The sequence below is a fragment of the Podarcis gaigeae genome (genome assembly GCF_964106915.1).
Source record: "Podarcis gaigeae genome assembly, chromosome: 1".
NCBI lineage: Eukaryota > Metazoa > Chordata > Lepidosauria > Squamata > Lacertidae > Podarcis > Podarcis gaigeae.
Window position 1 is genome coordinate 10619245 of NC_139678.1, and position 21062 is coordinate 10640306.

Here is a 21062-nt window from a genome sequence, read left to right on the forward strand (position 1 = left end):
CATCCCCCTAAATTTGAGTGGTTGCCCCTGCCAAAAATCGTTTCAGCAGTAAAACTGACATATTCTGGATTCTGCAGGATTGCCTGCATCTCACACATTTTGTAAGCGTGACGACACCTGAGCCTTCCTAGATGTTTCTACCTGTGCACTGTGTGGATGGAGCTGGTTTAATAGTCTAGTTTGTTTGTTAACTTGAACGTGTGTGTGTGTGTGTGCGTGTTCGTGTGTGTGTGTGTGTGTGTGTGTGTGTAAAACAAATACAGAACCTCTTGTGTACACCTGTGTCTTGCCTTCCTAGATGAATGAATGGAAAGCAAAGCTGGACGGTTTATTGCCTCCACCTCTAGATGCAATCGAGTCCTGGTTGCAAGAGGTGGAACGCCAGCTGGCGGAAGATCGACCGGATTCTCAAGACCACTGTGAAGCCATGGCTGCCCTAGAAGGAAAAATGAGGTCCACCCAGGTTGGTTAGAGAAAACAAAACAGGATTTTTAAAAAGACATCTTCTCATGTAGAAAATATTAAAAAATAAATTTAAAGAACCGCAGAAAGAGGGGGGAAGGAAGTCGAGTTTTGAAATATTAAAATGATTGTAAAATTGTTGAAATGTATAAAATTGAAAAAAAAAATATGCTCAGCTTTGCTACACAAACACAGGTACAGAGGTAGTACTGGTTTGCACCTTCCATGATTCTGCAGCTACAGTGTGGTTTGCCATTGCCATGTTCCAAAGTTGTTGCTTTTTAATGGATTTCTGCTTGTAAAGTGTGAGCATTACCATTCCTTTTCCATGCCTTATACCTGGGTTTCCCAAACTTAGGTCTCCACCTGTTTTTGGACTACAATTCCCATTATCCCTAGCTAGCAGGACCAGTGGTCAGGGATGATGGGAACTGATTGTTTGGATGGGAACTCCAAAAACAGGTGGAGACCCAAGTCTGGGAAACACTGGTCTACACCAAGGGTAGGGAATCCAGTGTCAAACTAATTCTGGGAAGAGCTGGCCGCAGCACACGGCTGTTTCCCCCTGTGATGGTGTGAAATATGTGAATGGAGCCATGCTTCTTCTTTCAGAGCCTGATGGACCATTTCAAAGAACACTTGGAGATGCTGCAGTCCTTTGAGAACAGAGATGAGGCAGGCATGTTGCTGGTGCCGCCCCAGAAACTGGAAGAGATGAGAAGAAGGTTTGTCATTTGTCAGATTCCTCTTATCAGCCTTCAGCGTTCAGCTGAAGAGCCAGTGTGCCATGTAGTGGTTACAGTGTCGGACTAGGACTTGGGTTCAAATCTTCCCTCCTCCATGAAGCGCATTGGGTGACCTTGGGCCAGTCACTTTCTCTCAGCCTCTCCTGCCTCACAGGGTTGTTAGTTGCGGGGAGAGAGAGAAGCGTGTATGCCCCCTTTCCTTGGAGGAAAGATGGAGTTATAAATGTACTCTATCCAAACCAGTGGTGTCTCTCCAGGGTTTCAGATAGGAAACATTTCCCAGCCTTGTCCGGAGATGCCAGGGATCTGGGAACTTCCTCATTCGGACTTTTTAGTTTAGAGAAAAGGCAAGTAAGAGGTGACATTGTCACTGTGCTTTGGAGGCAGTCATGCTACTGAATTTCAGTTGCTGGAAACCACAGGAGGGGAAAGGGCTCTTGTTCTTGAGAATCTCTTGCAGGCGTCTGGTTGGCCACTGTGAGTGTAGGACTCTGGACTAGGTGGGCCACTGGCCTGATCCAGCTACTCTTCTTACATTCTTATGCAAGGCAGGAGTTCTACCATGGGGTAGCACCATAACGTCCGCATTTCACTTTTCTGCGGGCCATTCAACGTAAGTGTTCCCCATGTCAGTGTTTGAAAAAGAAAAGGTTCTGACCTCCTTTTACTCCTTTGCCTAGTCCTCAGACCTTAGTTGGCACAAAAGAGTCCTTAAGAAAGAGTATTCTTGCAGAGTATTGCTGCTTTTATTCTTAAAAAGTCTTCTACTCCAACCACGACCAACAGCTTTTTACACACACCAAACACAACCAGCTTTCTACCTTCCAGCCAACCCATACCCAACACTAACATTGACCACTCTATATATACAGGTACAATTTGGTGAAAGGTTGCATGAGTCATTGTAGGCTGCTGACTCATACTGACTTAGTTCTTTTAGCATTAAAGAAACAGGAGTCAATTTCTAGCTGTTACACCCAAGCCTCACAGATAAATGCAGAACAGCTTTAAAAGGTAAAGGGACCCCTGACCGTCAAGTCCAGTCGCAGACGACTCTGGGGTTGCAGCGCTCATCTCGCTTTACTGGCCAAGGGGGCCGGCGTTTTTCCGCAGACAGTTTTTCCGGGTCATGTGGCCAGTATGACTAAGCCGCTTCTGGTGAACCAGAGCAGCGCACGGAAACACCGTTTACCTTCCCGCCGGAGCGGTGCCTATTTATCTACTTGCACTTTGATGTGCTTTCGAACTGCTAGGTTGGCAGGAGCAGGGACTGAGCAACGGGAGCTCACCCCGTCGCGGGGATTCGAACTGCTGACCTTCTGATCGGCAAGCCCTAGGCTCTGTGGTTATCCACCCGTTAATATAATTGCATTCCTATCAGTGTTAGAAACTGGGATAGAAAAGCTAGGAGCCAAATGGCTTCAGGGACCTGGGTTGTGGGCGCCATAACAGAATGTCTAGTCGCCACTGGTGGGGGGTCAGCAACAGTTTTTACTTATTATTTTGATAATCATGAATGAATACGCAGTTCACGTAAATGGCACATTGTTAATATCACATTCTTAGCAGAAATTGTTAATACATGTTTAATTTGTTGTTGACAATGAAAATATTGGTGCCATACTGCAGTTTTCAAAACGCTTGACTCTTTATTGTTAAGCTCCTTAACATATCATCTATCCTTAACAAATAGTTTGAGGCTTCAAAGCACAGACATTTCAGTAATCCTCAAGTGTCAGCCAGGCACAAAAAAATGGCACCCAGACTTTTGGAGGTGCTCACGAATGGAGCATCTCTTGCATGGTGTCGGTCGCACTTGCCGGTTTTGCCTTCTTTCTTAATCAGGATGTTGGGTTTCCTTTCAGGTTCAGCAGCATCCAGCTTGCAGATTTCAGCAATCTTGTGGAGTACCACCAATTGTTCTGCTCGGCTATCTTGAAGGAACTGGTATCTAAGCTTAACATCTGGCACATCAAACATGGGACCAAGGAGAATGTGGAGTCGCTGCTGTCAGATTGGAATGTAAGCATCATAAGCTGTTTCCATATGCTGGCTGGCTAGTTTTGTAGAACAGCAGCCAAGAGATTGTGGCACGAATCAGGATGCCCTCCCATTCAAAAACGCTAAGCCTCAGTCCTTCCCTGCCTTCATCTGCAAAATGGGGCTAAGAAGTGCTCTATGCCCATTGAATAGTGCAGCTGCCCAGCTTTTTGAAGCCGCAGTTGTCGAATTCAACAGCTTTCAGGCTGGAATAAAAACGGTACATTTATTTATTTGACAAAATGTGTGGCCTGCTTAATAAAACAAATAAACCTCTAAATGGTGTACATAAAGTGTGTGTGTCTATGAAAGCACCATTTAAATTAACAAACTTTGAAATCAAGTAGACATAATAAAAAATATTCAAATACAGATAAACCAACAGAATTTAAGAACAAGTATACATAACAAATTTTTTTGCAGGCATCATTATGGTCTGGGCATCCAGCAGATGTCACTGCAAAACTGCAATTTGTTAACAGAAGGCTGGTTGCGGAGGAAACAACCATATTCCCTCCCTCCTCCAAGAAGGAAGTCTAGGCAATTTTTTGCAAGGATTAAACCCTGACAGCAATTTGATGTGCCAAAGCATTTATTGAAGGGTGATGTGGGGGGGGGGTGTGGCTCTTTCCTCAGCACTCTGTATCAAACCGTCGGTGACACCTGCCAAAGTTTTGAATGGATTTGGCCTATTTGTTCAGAAGGGTATAAAAGCTTTCTAGAATTGCAGTCATGGCTTGAATTCAAAAAGTACCAAATTGAAGCTGTGGCTGCAGAGAGGGAATCATGAGAGCCTTAAGGGGGCACTAAATTCAAGCTGCAGCTGCAAAGGAAAAATTCCAATTCACCCTCTGAAGCTGTGGCTTGAAGTTTCTCTGTATCTGACCTCATCAGATGCTCTGCTATCGTGAAACATCATGTGATTTCACAGGTGGGCTGGCTGCTTTCAGATCTGCTGCCCTGGCCCAAAGTTGCCCTCCTCTCTGATTTAAAATATTTTTAGCAAAATAAAAAAATTCCTTCCAGTAGCACCTTAGAGACCAACCAAGTTTGTTATTGGTATGAGCTTTCGTATGCATGCATACTTCTTTAGATACACTGAAACAGAAGTCACCAGACCCTTATATAGTGGGAGGGTGGGGGGTGGGGGTATTACTCAGAAGGGTGGTGGGAGATGGGTGACTGGCTGATAGGTGTGGTATACCTGTTGACGACTGTTAACAACTGCAATAGGTTTTATAGGAAAAAGCAATGGGTGAGATGGCTGAAAATTGCTTTATCATGTATAATGAGATAAGAATCCAATGTCTCTATTCAGACCAGGTCTCTCCATGGTTTTAAGTTTGGTAATAAGTTGCAATTCAGCAACTTCTCTTTCCAGTCTATTTCTGAAATTCTTTCGTAATAAGACAGCTACTTATCACCCATTCCTACCACCCTTCTGAGTAAAACCCCTCCTCACCCTCTCACTATATAAAGGGTCTGGTGACTTCTGTTTCAGTGTACAGTGGTACCTCTGGTTACGTACTTAATTTGTTCCGGAGGTCTGTTCTTAACCTGAAACTGTTCTTAACCTGAAGCACCACTTTAGCTAATGGGGCCTCCTGCTGCCGCTGCGCTGCCGCTGCACGATTTCTGTTCTCATCCTGAAGCAAAGTTCTTAATCCGAGGTACTATTTCTGGGTTAGCTGAGTCTGTAACCTGAAGCGTATGTAACCTGCAGCGTATGTAACCCGAGGTACCACTGTATCTGAAGAAGTGTGCATGCACACGAAAGCTCATAACAATAACCACACAAAAGCTCATACCAATAACAAACTTCTCTAAGGTGCTACTGGAAGGAGTTTTTTTTATTTTGTTTCAACTACGGCAGGCCAACACAGCTACCTACCTGTAACTAAAATATTTTTACACTTCCTTTTACCTACCTACTTACCTACCTACCTACCTGAAGCAGGGGTGGAGAACTTCAGGCCTGGGGGCCAAACGCGCCCGCTTAGGCCTTGCTGTCGGAACCCCTCAAAATTACATCCCAGAGACCTTTCTTACACCCAATAATTTATGCCTAGCTGAAATCTGTTCCTGGATTCTGATAGTGCCTGTTGCTTATTTCGAGGGAGGATAAGAGAGGGGCAAGCGAGTCTGTGTGTGTGTCAAAACTTGCCTCCCACAGACAGGTAAAATTTGCTGCAGGTACTTTTGTCTTTGGCCACAGCCATCACTGGCATATGGGCCTCAGGACATTGTCCGGAAGGGAATGCAGCACTTGGGCTGAGGAAAGGGTTCTTGTTTTTAAGTTGTATTCATTCAACTTGTTTTTATTATTGCTTGTTAGCCTCCCTGAGCCCGGCCTTGGCTGGGGAGGGTGGGGTATAAATAAAAATTATTATTATTATTATTATTATTATTAGAGCATTAGAAACAGCCGCAGTCTCACAAAGAATGAAGCGACCGCTGCTATCAGTGGTCAGCAGAATCCTGGGAAAACAAGTTTTGTTTTGTTTTTAGCAAGTGTTGAAAGCACATCACTGTTTATATATCAGCCACTGTACCTTTTAGGCAGGAAGCCCACATGACTGAGATATCTGAGGTGGGCTGTAAATACCACAATCCTTCACGATGACAAGACACAACCTGACCATTGTAATGCATAAAATAGGTGATATGGTAGAGAAGAGCGAGGGGATGCCAAACCAATCTGAAAATATTTTGGGTTCTAGTTGGATTTTCCTTCCAGCTAGGAACCAAAATATTCCATTATTCTCTTATTTTATTTCACCAGTTTCCAGTGTGGCAAATGTACAAATACAACAGTATCTGTAAAATATATGACAATCCGTATAATAATAAACAACAAACAAAGGTGACAGTGAACAGCCAATCCTCCAAAATAATTGAGCCAGTAAGGTGCTCTTCAATAATTTTTTAAAAAGAGATAAAATAATGGTTTGTTTATTTTTTAAATCTCAAACTCGATCCCCTCCAAATCTCTGTACCAGAAAGCATTTTTCAAATTAATCCATCTTTTTGCTTATTTTTTGTTTGTTTGTGTGGGCAGGGTTTTATTGAAGAAAAAGGATTTCTTAGTCAACTGGAAACCACATTTCAAGTATGCAAAGAGAAACAGAACAAGATCATGACCACTTCTAATCTGGGTAAGACCTCAAAAGTGTACATACACTTCTATCTAGACTCCTATCATCTTGTATTGTTGAAATCTTAGGCCTAGTATTCACTGAGCAGATCCTGGCTTTGCCAAGTTGCTCTCTTCCATTTTTAGTTCTCCCATCTGTAGAAAGGGCATAATGGTGACTCACATCGTGGCATTTTGTGATAATGAACGAGGGTCAGAACCAGTCTCGTTGCTCTGCTGTAATTTATTTTTATTTTAAGATTATTATTTTTTATATTGCTCAGTTGTAAACCAATGCACCTCTCTAAGTGGTTTACATCAATATAAAATTAAAACTATTATTAAAAAACCAGATAAAGACAGGTATTAAAATGATTTAAAAGATGGTTAAAATCAACAATAGCTGAAAAATAAAGCACAAGTTCCTTCTACATGTCTGGATAAACTTGCCTAAAAAAAAGAATTCCCGAAAAAAGCACACCAAAGGCCCCTGTCTGATGTCAATAGGTAGGGAGTTCCAAAGTTCCAAAAATCGATTTTGGAACAAATATTATGCAGCAGTTATTATGTGCCAGTTCTGCAGATTGAAGCAGTCGAGTTGGTGTATCTGGGCAAAGGCAGTCCTGCAAGTACTGTAGCGATAGGTAATGACAGCATCGTTATTTAACATTCTAGGAGCTGATCCCGAGGATGCAAGTAAATTATTTAAGACGGTAGAATCTCAGGTTTCCAGATGCAACGAGTACATTGACAATGTGAACGCGACCTTGCGGAAGATTTTGTTGTCCTGGGACACCTATACAGAGAACATCCACTTGCTGCAGACTTGGCTGGAAGACACGCGGAAAAAGCACCCTCCGAATGTATGTTTGTATTTCTTCCTGACTCTTACGGTCGATTGGTTGGGGAAATATTGTGAGCGCCAGATGTGACGGACAGCCAACTCAATGTTATATGCAGTGGTTTGGTTCAAAGGCTCACATGTATACACAGAAATTGCCTTCTGAGCTGTAGGTGGGAAATGTGTTTAAGTCCAACTCTATGGGAGGAAGAGAAAGCCACTCCAAGGTTAGCCATCTGCATTCTATGAGGCAGCTGGTAAGGGGAAGGCTCACAGGGATGCGGGTGGCACTGTGGGTTAAACCACAGATCTTAGGACTTGCCGATCAGAAGGTCGGCGGTTCGAATCCCCACAACAGGGTGAGCTCCCGTTGCTTGGTCCCTGCTCCTGCCAACCTAGCAGTTTGAAAGCACGTCAAAGTGCAAGTAGATAAATAGGTACCGCTCCAGTGGGAAGGTAAACGGTGTTTCCGTGTGCTGCTCTGGTTCACCAGAAGCAGCTTAAGTCATGCTGGCCACATGACCCGGAAGCTGTACACTGGCTCCCTCGGCCAATAAAGCGAGATGAGCGCCGCAACCCCAGAGTCGGTCACAACTGGACCTAATGGTCAGGGGTCCCTTTACCTTTACTAAGGGGAAGGCTCAGAGGTCGGAGGAAATCTGGAAGCCACAAGTAGACCTGGCCCCAAAGTAGCTTTCAAGCTCTCTGCCTTTCTTCCCAGGCAAGTCCTGTTTGGTGAACCCTGCAAGGTTCTTCTTATTTCTTGGGCGATCACTCGTAGCCGAGTAAGATTGTCTTCCATAAACATGGTTTTAACAGTGAGTCCATAAGTGACTATGGAGGCCAATTCTGGATCCACACGTCCTTCCACATTGGGGACATAGATTTCCAGGCGGGAGTTGATCACGGTGAGGGCACCATTGGCAGGTGGGAGCAGCGGGTATGCTCCTGAGAGATCTTGTGGGCAGCTGGATTGCCTTGTGAGTTCTTGCAAAACCATCTCCGTCACTCCCAAAGCTACTATGCTGAGCGGGACTTGCCCAGGGAAGGCACATATTTGTGGAAAGGCGGAAGAGAGGAAGAGAGAGAGGCTGGTATAAGGGGATGTAGCCAAGTGTGTGTTGTTGAAATCGCCCACGACAAATGCGTGTGAGACGCGGGCCTACTGTCTTGTGTTGCATTGTGTTATGTTGTGTACTAGGTTCCCACAGAAGTGTTGGCTGCCTGGAACTCCCGGCACGGATCTGTCAACGAAGCAGGGAACTTTTTGATCGAATCCTGCAACGAGGAAGTGGGTTCAGCTGTTTCCAGTGAGCTGAAGAAACTGAACAGAAAATGGGCAAAGCTTATAAAGAAAACACAGTTTGTGAGTTGTTGCAGATATTTTTAAAAAGCCTTGTGGAGTTGCTGTTAGCTTTATGGTATCGTTAAGCGTAAAAATGCAACATGGAATATTTAGGCTAACAGATTTATTGTAACATAGGTTTTCATGGACCACAGCACACTTCCTCAGATGCACGAGGTGTTAATCCTTAGCAGATTTTTTTTTGTAAATTAGTAAAGAACCTTGATGTGCACAAAGCTACAGTTTATCTGTGACAGTCCCATGGAAGGTCCAAACTTATACAAGATAAGAACAGTGAACGTTCTTAATATGATAGTTCTTTTTAAGGCAGCCGTGGGGATCCATTTGCCCTCCAGAAGTTTTGCTGAACTACAACTCCCATCACCCCTGCCATTGGCCACACTTGTTAGGGCTGATGGGAGTTGTAGTTCAGCAATTTCTGGCGGGTTAGAGGTTCCCCACTCCTCCCTTGCTATACTAATTTGACACCAGTTTTGGAGAGAAAACCATTGTCTCTATTAAGACCTAAAGAAATAAAACAGAATCAAATGTATCAAATGTTCTGATAAATTTTAGGGTGAGACTCAACCTAGGATTTTAATTTTTATCAGAATTAGTGATAACATCAGTCATTAATTGGTGTTTGGTAGAAATTGAATAATTGGGGGATCATAACAAATGACGTTTGATGTCCCTAGGAGATGAGATTGCTGGGAGTGCAAGAGGAGGAAGAGGTGAAACTGGCAGCTGGCAGTAATGGAAAAATGGATTCTCCCACAACAGCAGAACCAGAGGACCCTGCAGTGGACAGCTCAGAGGAGGTTCTTAAGAGCCCTTGTTTTTCCAGTTCGGTGGTTCAAAAGTCTATGAATGTGCAGTGACTGTGCACAGTGGGAGAGTGGGGTCCCCTCCATCTTCTGGGCAGACCAGTCCTGCTTTTGGGCCCCACAGATATGTTTGCATTGGTGCTGCAGTGGCAGATGAGTTTAGGCTTGGCCTCTGAAGTTTCTCGTGGCTCCAAGTCATGATTTCTAAACACAGCTTCCAAGTTCTTAGGTGTTATGCCAGTCACTAGAGCACATGAGAAGTACTGTTGCGCTCATGTGCTCTTTGTGGGTTCTCCGTAGGGATTTGGTTGGGTACTATGCCAGCAAATTGGTGAGCATGATGGTCCCTTGGTCTGAACCAGCAGGACAGTTCTTATGCTCTTATGATAATGCGGTTCAGGCCTAAACACATTTAAGTTTCTAGGCCCATTGCGAACCTATGGCCAGTCCACTAAACCCAGGTTCAGGAGAGGTTCGTCAAGTCAGTGAGACAGGGGTGTGTGATCCTGAATCGAGGCCACGCATAGCCTCTATATGTATCTGAACTCAGCCAGCCTTTTTACAGGATGCTGCCCTATATCCCAATCTCTTTTCTTTTTGAAGTGGGTTTGAACCCCTTCAGAGATCACATCAGCAGAAGAAGCTTTCGGACTTTGACTACTGAGGGAGTGAGCAAATTATCCTGCCTTAACTTATCGGGAAAGACAGTTTCCTCAAAAAAAACCCGAAAACATTTTTTACTGGAAACTGTGAAGAAAAGTTCTTGTTTTCCTCTTTTCCTGCCTTTTTTTATTTCCTAGATTCTTGATGCCGGTTCACTATCTCCGGATGAATCTTTATCAGAAGAAGAGGTTAAGCTAAATTTTGAAGATGCTCACAAGGAGCTTGAAGCATCCATTTTAAAAGCTATGCAAATCCTTGGCCAAAAGACCAGGCCTGAGGGACCAGTTTTGAAACATGAGGTGAGGCAATCCGTTACTGATGACTGCATAATTCATCCTGTGTTTAGGGATAGATGGAGATGGATCCTTTCCAGTTCATGTCAGTTTCACGCGTGTTTGTTTGTAAGACTGTTGTATTCTATTTCCACATTAATGCGTCCATTGAAAAAAAATCTGTACAAAATGCTGTATTTAAATATGTATTTTATCTCAACGTACGCATTTCTAAAAGCATTTTGTTCCAAAATACACATTATTAAAATGCATTTTGGCATGTATCACAAAATTTGGAGAAGGGCAAAATCTGAAAGCGTAATTGCCTTCTGATCCATATCTTAGTCCAGGAGGTGTGAATTTGGTTGGTCCAATTAAAAATAGAGGCCAGGCAAAATTCTTCTCTAACCCTAGTCGTAGTAGTGGTGGCCTTATTGTCTCAAGTGGTAAACAAGGTAGGGCAAAGCCTCCTTAAATGAGTGGGCCTTAGTGAACTAACATTTTGATCAGCACTAGGTAGCTTGGAGGCGCCATTTTAACTTGCCTCCCACAATGCTCTGGGTCCATGCTAAGTTGAGGGCTCTGTGGAAACGAAATTAAAATGGCGCCTTCCATGTTATAGAACTGTAGTAGGAGTTCATTGACTGAATATGCTGTTTGGTGATGTTGGGCTCGAGGAACGGGCCACAAACAGTGGTGCTGGGTAAGATTGGGCTCTTTGTCCCCAGCGATGGGCTCAGTGAACTCCTTCAAAATTGGTTCCTTTGCCATTCAATCCCAGCACAGCTCTGTATAGCTCTGTAATACTGCCAGCTGGGAAAGGGGCCCCTTCAAAATGCCAACCGACCCGTCCCACCATCCCTGACCATTGGCTATCCAGACGGACTGACAGGTGTTATAGAGCATGCTACTTTGGCTTCCCCCCGACTATTTTTAGACAGGTAAAAAGGTAAAGGTAAAGGTACCCCTGCCCGTACGGGCCAGTCTTGACAGACTCTGGGGTTGTGCGCCCATCTCACTTAAGAGGCCAGGGGCCAGCGCTGTCCGGAGACACTTCCGGGTCACGTGGCCAGCGTGACATCGCTGCTCTGGCGAGCCAGAGCCGCACACGGAAACGCCGTTTACCTTCCCCCTGGTAAGCGGTCCCTATTTATCTACTTGCACCCGGAGGTGCTTTCGAACTGCTAGGTTGGCAGGCGCTGGGACCGAGCAGCGGGAGCGCACCCCACCGCAGGGATTCGAACCGCCGACCTTTCGATCGGCAAGTCCTAGGCGCTGAGGCTTTAACCCACAGCGCCACCTGCGTCCCCCATTTTTAGACAGGTAGTGTGTTTTTATTATTATTCTATAATCTTAGGCTATATCCCTGCCTTCCCCTTCATGCAGGAAGCTTTTAGCATCTTGGATACCAACATCCTCCGCAAGTTTTTGAGAGCAGCAGAACAATTGAAAGACATTTTGCCCACTTGTGAAAAGGCGGCAGTGGAGGAAAAGAGCAAAGACGTTCGCGAGAGATGGGAGGTGAGAAAATGTACCTGGGAGACCAAGAGTCATTTTAATCACAGAGAAGCCACTTGGGAATATTTTCTTGTTAGGTGTGATGCTCTAAAGGCCTTTTTGACGGAGCTGGTGTGATGTGGGAGCTAGTTATCAGCTTGGTCCAGGGAGACCCGGGTTCAAGATTGAGGCTGATTATAAGCCTCACAGGATGGCCATGGGTGTCGATGTGTGGACCTCGTAGGCATGGTCCCACTCTGTCCCCCATGCACTGGCTAAATGTGCAGTGGACTTCACTGAATGTCTTTGTATTCTCAGTCCTATCTGTCCTCTAGGACTGAGAGATTAGAGAGCCAGTCTGGTGATTAAACTGTTGGACCTGGGAGACCAGGGTTCAGTTCCCCACTTGGCCAGGAAGCTCACTGGGTGACCTTTAGGCTTCTCAGTCTAAACTACCTCACAGGGATTAAGTGAGTAGGGGGGAAACAATGCATGCCAGTGTGGTGTAGTGGTTAAGAGCAATAGACTCGTAATCTGGTGAACCAGGTTCACATCTCCGCTCCTCCACATGCAGCTGCTGGGTGACCTTGGGCCAGTCACACTTCTCTGAAGTCTCTCAGCCTCACTCACCTCACAGAGTGTTTGTTGTGGGGGAGGAAGGGAAAGGAGATTGTTAGCCATTTTGAGACTTCTTCGGGTAGTGATAAAGCGGGATATCAAATCCAAACTCTTCTCCTTCTTCTTGATCTCCTTGGGGGAGGAAAGCTGGGATATAAAAACAATAACTTGATTTCCCTGGAAGACGGTTGGGGTCTTGTCTCCACCATATCCTCTCCAAAATACCCCTCTTAACCTGCTTGTTTTGTTGGTTACCGTCATTTCTGAACATGTATCCCATATTCTGCAGGCTGTTCGCTGTGAAATCGTGTCCTATGTTGAATTAAAAATGGAAATCGAACGAGGGAAGCTGAACAATGCCTTTTCAAAACTCAATAAACAAATAAATAAAGAAAAGAAGCTGCTCAAGGCGGGAAAGACGAAGGGGCTCATTGCAGAACATGAGGTATGGCATAAAACCAATACAGTTGTACCTTGGATCTCGAACACCTTGGCTCTCAAACAAATCGGCTCCTGAATGGTCAAAACCTGGAATGAGTGTTCCGGTTTTCGAATAATTTTTGGAAGCCGAACATCCAGTGGGGCTTCCAATTGGCTACATCCAGTCAGAAGCCACACTTTGGTTTTCAAATGTTTTGGAAGTCAAACTGACTTCTGGAACGGATTCCATTCGACATGCAAGGTACGACTGTATTATTCTCTCTTTGATTCTCAGGATATGGGTTACCTTAAGAAACTGCTGCAGGCAGTTTTGTTTTGTTTTGTTTTAGTACTTATAGCCCTTGCTTCACTGAATGGTCCCAGGGTGGGTTACAGAAATGTCACCATCAGAACAAGTCACAGAATCATGAAACAAAACCGCAAAACAGCTTAGGGGAAAGTGACAGAGGCAAGTTGCAGCAGTGTGTATGAATGCAGGGAGAGGGTAGGCACCCACCCAATCCAAAGTCTGAGTAAAGAAGCGTGTCTTGACAAATCATCGAAAAGTGTGATTTTTGTATTCCTCTATCTGTTTAGGCGATATTTTCTCAGCAAGGTGTCCTGGGCGAGCTACACACTTCCTTGCAAGCCCTGAAAACCATGAGCAAGAACATGACGGAGGAAGAAAAGCAGGCTGAGAAAAAGACCCCGGTTGTAGAATATGAGCGGAAGAAGGAAGAGCTTCAGAGGCAGGCTTTGGCTCTTCACAGCGAGCTGTTGTCTATGGCAGCCGATAGCCACTCACCCAAGAGAGGGTGGGTATTTATTTATTTTTTCAAATTTTTTTATTGATTTTCCAGAATTTTTAAACAAACATACATACATACATACATACATACATACATACATCTTAACTGTACTTAATCCAATCTTAGTAACATTGTTAAGTGACTTCTTCAAATCGCCCTAGCTGAATTTCAGTGTATTTCATTGTAACAGTTTTCCAAAATCAATTTTCTCATAAAATTAACTTAATCACTTAACATCTTTCAACCTTTTCATTTTAACTTTAAAGATATTATTCTCTAACATCACATATTTAAATCCTAGGCCTATCTGGTTTTTCTAATTAAGTTATCTTAGCATATTTAGCTAAATAGTCTTTGAATTTCATCCATTCCTCCTGGTACTCCTCCTCCTTCTGGTCGCAGACTCTTCCAGTCAGGTCGGCTAGCTCCGAAAAGTCCATCATCTTCATCTGCCATTCCTCCACTGTTGGGACATCTTGTGTTTTCCAATTCTTAGCTAACAAAATTCTAGCTGCAGTTGTGGCATACTAGAGAGGGTGGGTATTGCCAATGGGTGCTTTGGTACTGCTTCATGGGGGCTTCCCAGATGATTGTGTTCAGTTGCAAACACATAACAGGTGATCCACAGAAGGCAGGTCCTTCTTCGCTTTTATATGCATCATCCTTCATGATGCCAGGGTCCAGCAGCAGCCAAGACCCTGGGTGGGTCAGAGGCTGCAGACTTTCCAGCAAAGGAGCTAGACCAGCTGAGGCCAAGGAACACGAGTCCCAGGAAAAACCTCTTGGATCTGTAGAGTCAGAGCATGGATCTTCAGGGCACCTTACGCTGAGCCCCAGGAACCAAATGCCCCCACCAGGAGCTCACCAAGGAATGGAGGAGGAGTGCTGATCTGGAGATGGGCGGGTTGGCCCTTCAAGAATCTATAGTCACAAGAGGGTGGAGCCTGAGAGAGAAAGAGGCTGAGAGCAGGAGCTTAAGAAGTCTGCTTCCACTCTTCATTGGATCAAGTTCCTCATTTGGAGCTCTCCAGGGTCCTGCAACTTCTGACTCATCTTAGTCCCCCCCCAAAACCAACAACAGCTGTTGGGTGGAAGAACCAGATGTAATTTGGCGGTGGAAGTAAATATTTTTGGGTGTATGAACAAGTATGTCAAATTTTAATTTGCAGGTGGGTGCAGGGAATTATACTTTGGCTGCAGGACTTTGGGAAACTCCGCATTCCATTTTCAGTGATCGTGCGTGTGGACCGTATTATATATCAAATACAGTGGTGCCCCGCAAGACGAACGCCTCGCAAGACAGAAAACCCGCTAGACGAAAGGGTTTTCCGTTTTGGAGGCGCTTCACTAAATGAATTTCTCTATGGGGTTGCTTCGTAAGACGAAAAAATCTTGCGAGTTCCCACGGTTTTTTTTCTCGCTCCCCCCCCCTTTTCCTAAGCTGCTAAGCCGCTTAACAGCTGATCCGCTGATAAGCCGCTTAACAGCTGATCGCTAAAAGCCGCTAGACTGCTAATAGCGCTAATCCGCTAAGCTGTCAATGGGCTTGCTTCGCAAGACGAAAAAACCGCTAGACGAAGAGAATCGCTGAACGGATTCTTTTCGTCTTGCGAGGCATCACTGTATTTTATTCTTAGCACCCTATATTCAAAGCAAATTTTCTGCTCTTTGGGCAACTGTACTTTTCATGTAGCTGTGTTTTTATACATTGATTAAAAAATATAATTCAGAGTTTATTGTTTTCAGCGTATTGAAGGCTGTCCTGTAAACCACTGATGAACATAATAAATGAAAAAAATGCCATGGTCATTTCATAGAATCATAGAATTGTAGAGTTGGAATGGATCCCAAAGGCCATCTATCTAGGCCAACCCCTTGCAATACAGGAATTGTATTGTTTTGCATTGTACCAAGCTGATGTTGTTATTGTTATTTTAATCCAGAGAGTTTGCCCTTGCTTCTGCCAATGGAGGGAAGACATCATTTCTTAATCCTGGCAATGGGTTTTCAACTGAAAGGGTAAGACGTTCCTAGAGTTTCCTTAGGGATGCTTCCCATGAGACACTTTGCTCCCAATGAGAGTAGGTTCATCAATGCAAGCATGAATTCCCAGAGTATCAGGGACACTCTAGTTCTTATTTATACTTTTGGGGAGAGACCACCTACTGCTGCAGACTGTTCAAATGTTGAATAAGGTAAAGGTAAAGGGACTCCTGACCATTAGGTCCAGTCATGACCGACTCTGGGGTTGCGGCGCTCATCTTGCTTTATTGGCCAAGGGAGCCGGTGTACAGCTTCCGGGTCATGTAGCCAGCATGACTAAGCTGCTTCTGGCGAGCCAGAGCAGCGCACGGAAATGCTGTTTACCTTCCCACCGGAGTGTGCTTTCGAACTGCTAGTTTGGCAGGAGCAGGGACCGAGCAACGGGAGCTCACCCCGTCGCAGGGATTTGAACCGCCGACCTTCTGATCGGCAAGTCCTAGGCTCTGTGCTTTAACCCACAGTGCCACCCGCACCCCTCAACTGTTGAATAGCACTTGCCATTAGGAATTCTGCTCCCTCAAACTTGGGTGACCTGTTCTTCCCCATGTTTTAGGGGAACCCGATTTCCCCATGTTTGCTCTAGTCTTGCTTTCCTATATCTTTAATTTGTCTGAAGCATTTTCAAACTGGCCTTAGCAGTGTGGAACCTTGTTGGCCTTCAACTCAGCCCCAGCTAATATGCCGTGGTGAGGGATAATGGGAGTTGTTGTACAACAACATATGGAGGGCTGGCAGTTTCCCATTCCCTAACCTGCAGTATACTACTGTTATATGTGCATGTATGGTGAGTAGAGCTGAATTAAAAAAAGTTCTCAGATGATAACTTTATACCAGATTTTTTATGTGGAAGAAAAGGAGAATAATCATTGGATTGAAATAATGTTTTAACTATAATTGATTTTTGAATGGTGTACTGAAACTGCTTTTCAGATGTTATAAACTATTTGGTTTTTTTTAGAATGCCTTAACAATTTTAGAGCATTTTTGCTTTGTTTCTAAATTGTGCATCTGTTTGTTGCCCTGGACTCCTTGGAGAGGAAATGCAGGGTATAAATTTAATTAATAATTTTTAAAAAATCTATTCAAAATTCAGGGGCTTTTCTATGGTGATACAACGGTCCTCGCCCCTCCATACCACCCCCAAATTGTATTTTTAGCTTCACCGCTTCTTCTGGTAACCCTTTCCTTTCCTTTTGCCCCTAACAACCCAAGGCAATTCCTGGGCATTCTGGGTAAAACAAATGGCTGCAACCATTATTATTATTATTATTATTATTATTATTATTATTATTATTAAAGATGCTCACTACTCATGTGTACAACAGCTTCTTCGTGCATACAGAGCTTCCCTCTACATTAAAACTAATGGGAAAACTTCAATGTTCAAGAGCACCATGTGTTCATTGGTGTATGTAGGGGACTCTGAATAGGGAACTGGAAGTGTATGGCAGAAATTTTCCATATGGCTTAAAAACTTCTTGCGTTTATTGAGGTTATGTTTTTAAATAGAGCCTCTAGTCTAGTATCATGAACGTTTTGTCTCTTCTCCCCCTTCCCCCCGACCTGGGAAAAAGCTCTAATAAAATTACATGTATGTTTATAATTTGCTATTATGGATTGAAACTGAGATTTTGATGTTTTGTTCAGGGTCCAGGAGACGTGGAACTAGAAAAGAAACTTCAGAGTGCAGAGAAGTTTGGAAAACATGGAGACTTGTCTCTGAAGGAATTACAAAAGAGGTACTGCCCAATATAGAATGCGGAGCAGCAATGAGTAAATTTATACCAAAAGTATCAGGAGCAAAGTGGCATCACCACCACAATACCTCAAGGACCGCCTCTTTCCATATGAACTACCTGGACCCCGAGATCATCTTCTGAGACCCTTCTTCGTGTGCCGCCTCCTCAACAGGGTGCCAACACAAGAACAGGGCCTTCTCTGCAGTGGCTCCCTGTCTGTGGAATGCTCTCCCTAGGGAAGTTCACCTGGTACCTTCTTTATACACCAGGCAAAAAGGTTCCTTTTTAATCAGGCCTTTGGTTGATCTGATCTGATCGACATCCTATGTGGCTTTTTTTGTGTTTTTTATAGAATATTTATTAGGATTTTTTAAAGTATTACAATAAAAATGAAAAAAGAAAAAGAAAATAACAAAAATACAAAGATAACAAAAATAAAAATACTTAAAAACACACATTTTCCATTTCCTACTTTTCCTTTAACTTATTTCCCGGACCTCCTCATACCTCCCTTTTTTGTATTCCACTTCAAATTGTTGGTTCAGCAAATCCTTACCCTTAGATTTTTACCTGTTTATAACCTTTTTTTTCATATTCTTTTAAAGCATTACAGCTGGAAACCACTTAATTTCTATCCAACATCATTCTAACTTTCATTAATTTTACAATATTTCTGTAGGTAGTCTTTAAATTTCTTCCAAACTTCTTCCACCGACTCTTCTCCCTATGTGGCTTTTTTTTGGGGGGGGGGTGTTATTGGGTTGCTTGCTTTTATTTTGATTATATATATTGTGGTTTTTACATTGATTGTTTCTGTGAACCGCCCTGAAACCTCTGGGTATAGGGCGGTATATAAATTCAATAAATCATCACCATGGCAAATTTGTATTTTCCTAATCAATGAAACAAAATTGGTGTTCAGTATCATCTTAATTTGACTTTTTGGTTCACGGCTTGCTTGTGTTTTGAAATGAGTTAAAAAAAAGAAGGAAGAATCACATGAAAAGCGCATTCTTCTTATGCCTGACATACCGTATTTTTTGCTCTATAAGACGCACCAGATCGCAAGACGCACCTAGTTTTTGGAGGAGGAAAACAAGAAATAAAATATTCTGAATCTCAGAAGCCAGAACAGCAAGAGGGATCGTTGAACAGTGAAAGCAGCAATCCCTCTTGCTGTTCTGGCTTCTGGGATAGCTGCGCAGCCTGCATTCGCTCCATAAGACGCAAACACATTTCCCCTTACTTTTTAGGAGGGGAAAAGTGAGTCTTATAGAGCAAAAAATACAGTATATTGTTGAGCCTATTTTGCTCAGGAAAAAGAGGTGGATGGTCTAATCCATGGGTAGCCAACATGGTGCCCTCTAGCTTGTACCAAAGCCCATCAGCTCTAGCCAGCATGATGTATATTTTAGTTAGCTGGTGATGTTTTAGTCTGCTCTGTATTTTCCATTGCTTCTGTGATTTGCAGAGTTATATTTTTATAATTTTATCATTGTGTGTTATATTTTTATGTGTTGCACCCTGCTCTGGTATCTGCCTAGACAAAGGGTGGGTTATGAATATTCCTCGTGGTTGGTGATAATAATAGTTGTTGTTTTTCTCTAGCTACCACACAGAAAGACATAATCTGAAGCTTTGCTTAAACACCATCAGAGAAAAAACAGCATGTGCTTTTACCGGCTGTGTGAAAGATATTTTCAGCCTTCAGAATAAGCTGGAAGAGTTGGAGGTAAATATCAAAATCCTGCTGTGTATTAAGGCTGATATCTGATTAACCAGAGGCATCACCTGTCCTAGCTTGATCACTGAGATCATCCAGAGGGGCTGCTGTGGTCTAAACCACAGAGCCTAGGGTTTGCCGATCAGAAGGTCGGCGGTTCGAATCCCCGCAATGGGGTGAGCTCCCATTGTTCGATCCCTGCTCCTGCCAACCTAGCAGTTCAAAAGCACGTCAGCGCAAGTAAATAAATAGGTACCACTCCGGCGGGAAGGTAAACAGCGTTTCTGTGTGCTGCTCTGGTTCACCAGAAGCGGCTTAGTCATGCTGGCCACATGACCCAGAAGCTGTCTGCGGACAAATGCCGGCTCCCTTGGCCAGTAAAGCGAGATGAGCGCCGCAACCCCAGAGTCGTCCGCAACTGGATCTAACAGTCAGGTGTACTTTTACCTTTACATTATAGAGGCCTTACTAAAAGTTGGGCATTTACTGTAGTGTCGTCGGTCCCATGCTGTGGGACACACTTACAGCAGGGATTTGGCAGCCAGTTCTTCTTTACTTTTGACCTTCAGGAATCTCTTGATGACTTTTCTGTGGTGGCAGACAGGACTTTGCACCTTTTTTAAATGTTTTATTTTGTTACTAGGCAACCACTGTAATGATTATCTGTCTTGCTTTTTGTGGGTGTTTAATGCATCACGCTGCTCTGGTGGTTTATGACTTGGCAGTATAGAAATACTTACATGAATGGAAAGGGTTATTTATGTATGCCACTACCGCGGCTCTTGTTTTGTTCGCCCCAAAATGGAAAACAAATGAAGTCCCAACTAAAGAAGATTGGCAACTTAAATTGATGGAATATGAGAAGCTTGTGGACCTAACGTATAGAATAAGAGAACAAGAAGAACATACGTTTAAAGAAGACGGGAAAATGTTTATTGAATATATGGGGGAAATTGTGTTTATTTGAAAACGTGGGCAGCATTAAGATAAATTCAACAGTGTAAATATGTTTTAATGGATGTAAAATGGAATACTGAATGGTTTAGTTTATAGAAAATATGCAGGGGTTTATGTTGTGCAAAATGAACCATGGAAAGAGAGGAAGGGAAGTATTTTAAGGTTGTTTAAGTGAATATTCTAAAAAGTAAAACAGAAATTTAAAAATTAAACTAAAAAAATACTTATATGAATGAATAAATAAACCATGAAAACTGTGGTCTGCAACTGAAATATCACTATCTGAAGGTTTAATAAAACATTTTGATAGGCTTGCTGTTCAGCTTTATAGAACAGAACAGTGTTTGCTGCATAGCAGAATAAAATAACAACATCCAAGTCATGCAATGCATATTTATCCTTGTGGAAGTTATATCTGAACAATTGCCATGTTATCATTAAGATTTAAGCCCCTTGTTAACATTTTATATTTGTTAACCTTTGCATCTCTCGTTATTTCTATCACCAGCATTTTCTTTCTCTTGTTTCAGGCCTTGGAGAGCGAAGGTGATTCTTCTTGGAAACAGTTTGAAAGGATTGTTTTGCTGCTGGGCAAGTTTTCCTGCAAAGCAGATGAGTCTCAGGAAGAGCTGCTCAGAGAGTGGAACAGAGCCTGGAATGCTCTGAAGGAGAGGTACAGCCTGCACATAGAGACTGGGGAGGAGTCAGATGTTCCCTCCAGATGTTGTTGGGACTCCCTTCAGTCCCAGCTCACAGGGCCAGTAATCGGGGGGGGGGGGGGCGGTGTTGCGCTCCAGGGACATCTGCAGAAATAAATATGAAACATGACTTTCTTTCCCCCGGCCATTTTTAAATAGACGTTTTCATTGACCTTATTGCAATTCTGCATGCTGTACATCGCCAGGCTGGAATTTTTTTAAAAAATGA

General features: G+C 43.5%; 1 protein-coding gene across 1 annotated transcript in view; it reads left to right on the forward strand.

Moving 5' to 3' along the window:
• Nucleotides 1-21062, forward strand: part of SYNE2 (spectrin repeat containing nuclear envelope protein 2) — a 256016-nt gene that overhangs the window by 57400 nt on the left and 177554 nt on the right. The window contains exons 12-26 of the mRNA XM_083729549.1: nucleotides 299-463; nucleotides 1075-1187; nucleotides 3074-3230; nucleotides 6307-6403; nucleotides 7057-7244; nucleotides 8424-8588; nucleotides 9266-9388; nucleotides 10195-10356; nucleotides 11716-11850; nucleotides 12734-12889; nucleotides 13462-13679; nucleotides 15617-15692; nucleotides 17364-17455; nucleotides 19064-19187; nucleotides 20666-20808. Of these exons, the coding sequence (XP_083585675.1) occupies nucleotides 299-463; nucleotides 1075-1187; nucleotides 3074-3230; nucleotides 6307-6403; nucleotides 7057-7244; nucleotides 8424-8588; nucleotides 9266-9388; nucleotides 10195-10356; nucleotides 11716-11850; nucleotides 12734-12889; nucleotides 13462-13679; nucleotides 15617-15692; nucleotides 17364-17455; nucleotides 19064-19187; nucleotides 20666-20808 (2114 nt within the window). The remainder of the gene's footprint in view (nucleotides 1-298; nucleotides 464-1074; nucleotides 1188-3073; nucleotides 3231-6306; nucleotides 6404-7056; nucleotides 7245-8423; nucleotides 8589-9265; nucleotides 9389-10194; nucleotides 10357-11715; nucleotides 11851-12733; nucleotides 12890-13461; nucleotides 13680-15616; nucleotides 15693-17363; nucleotides 17456-19063; nucleotides 19188-20665; nucleotides 20809-21062) is intronic.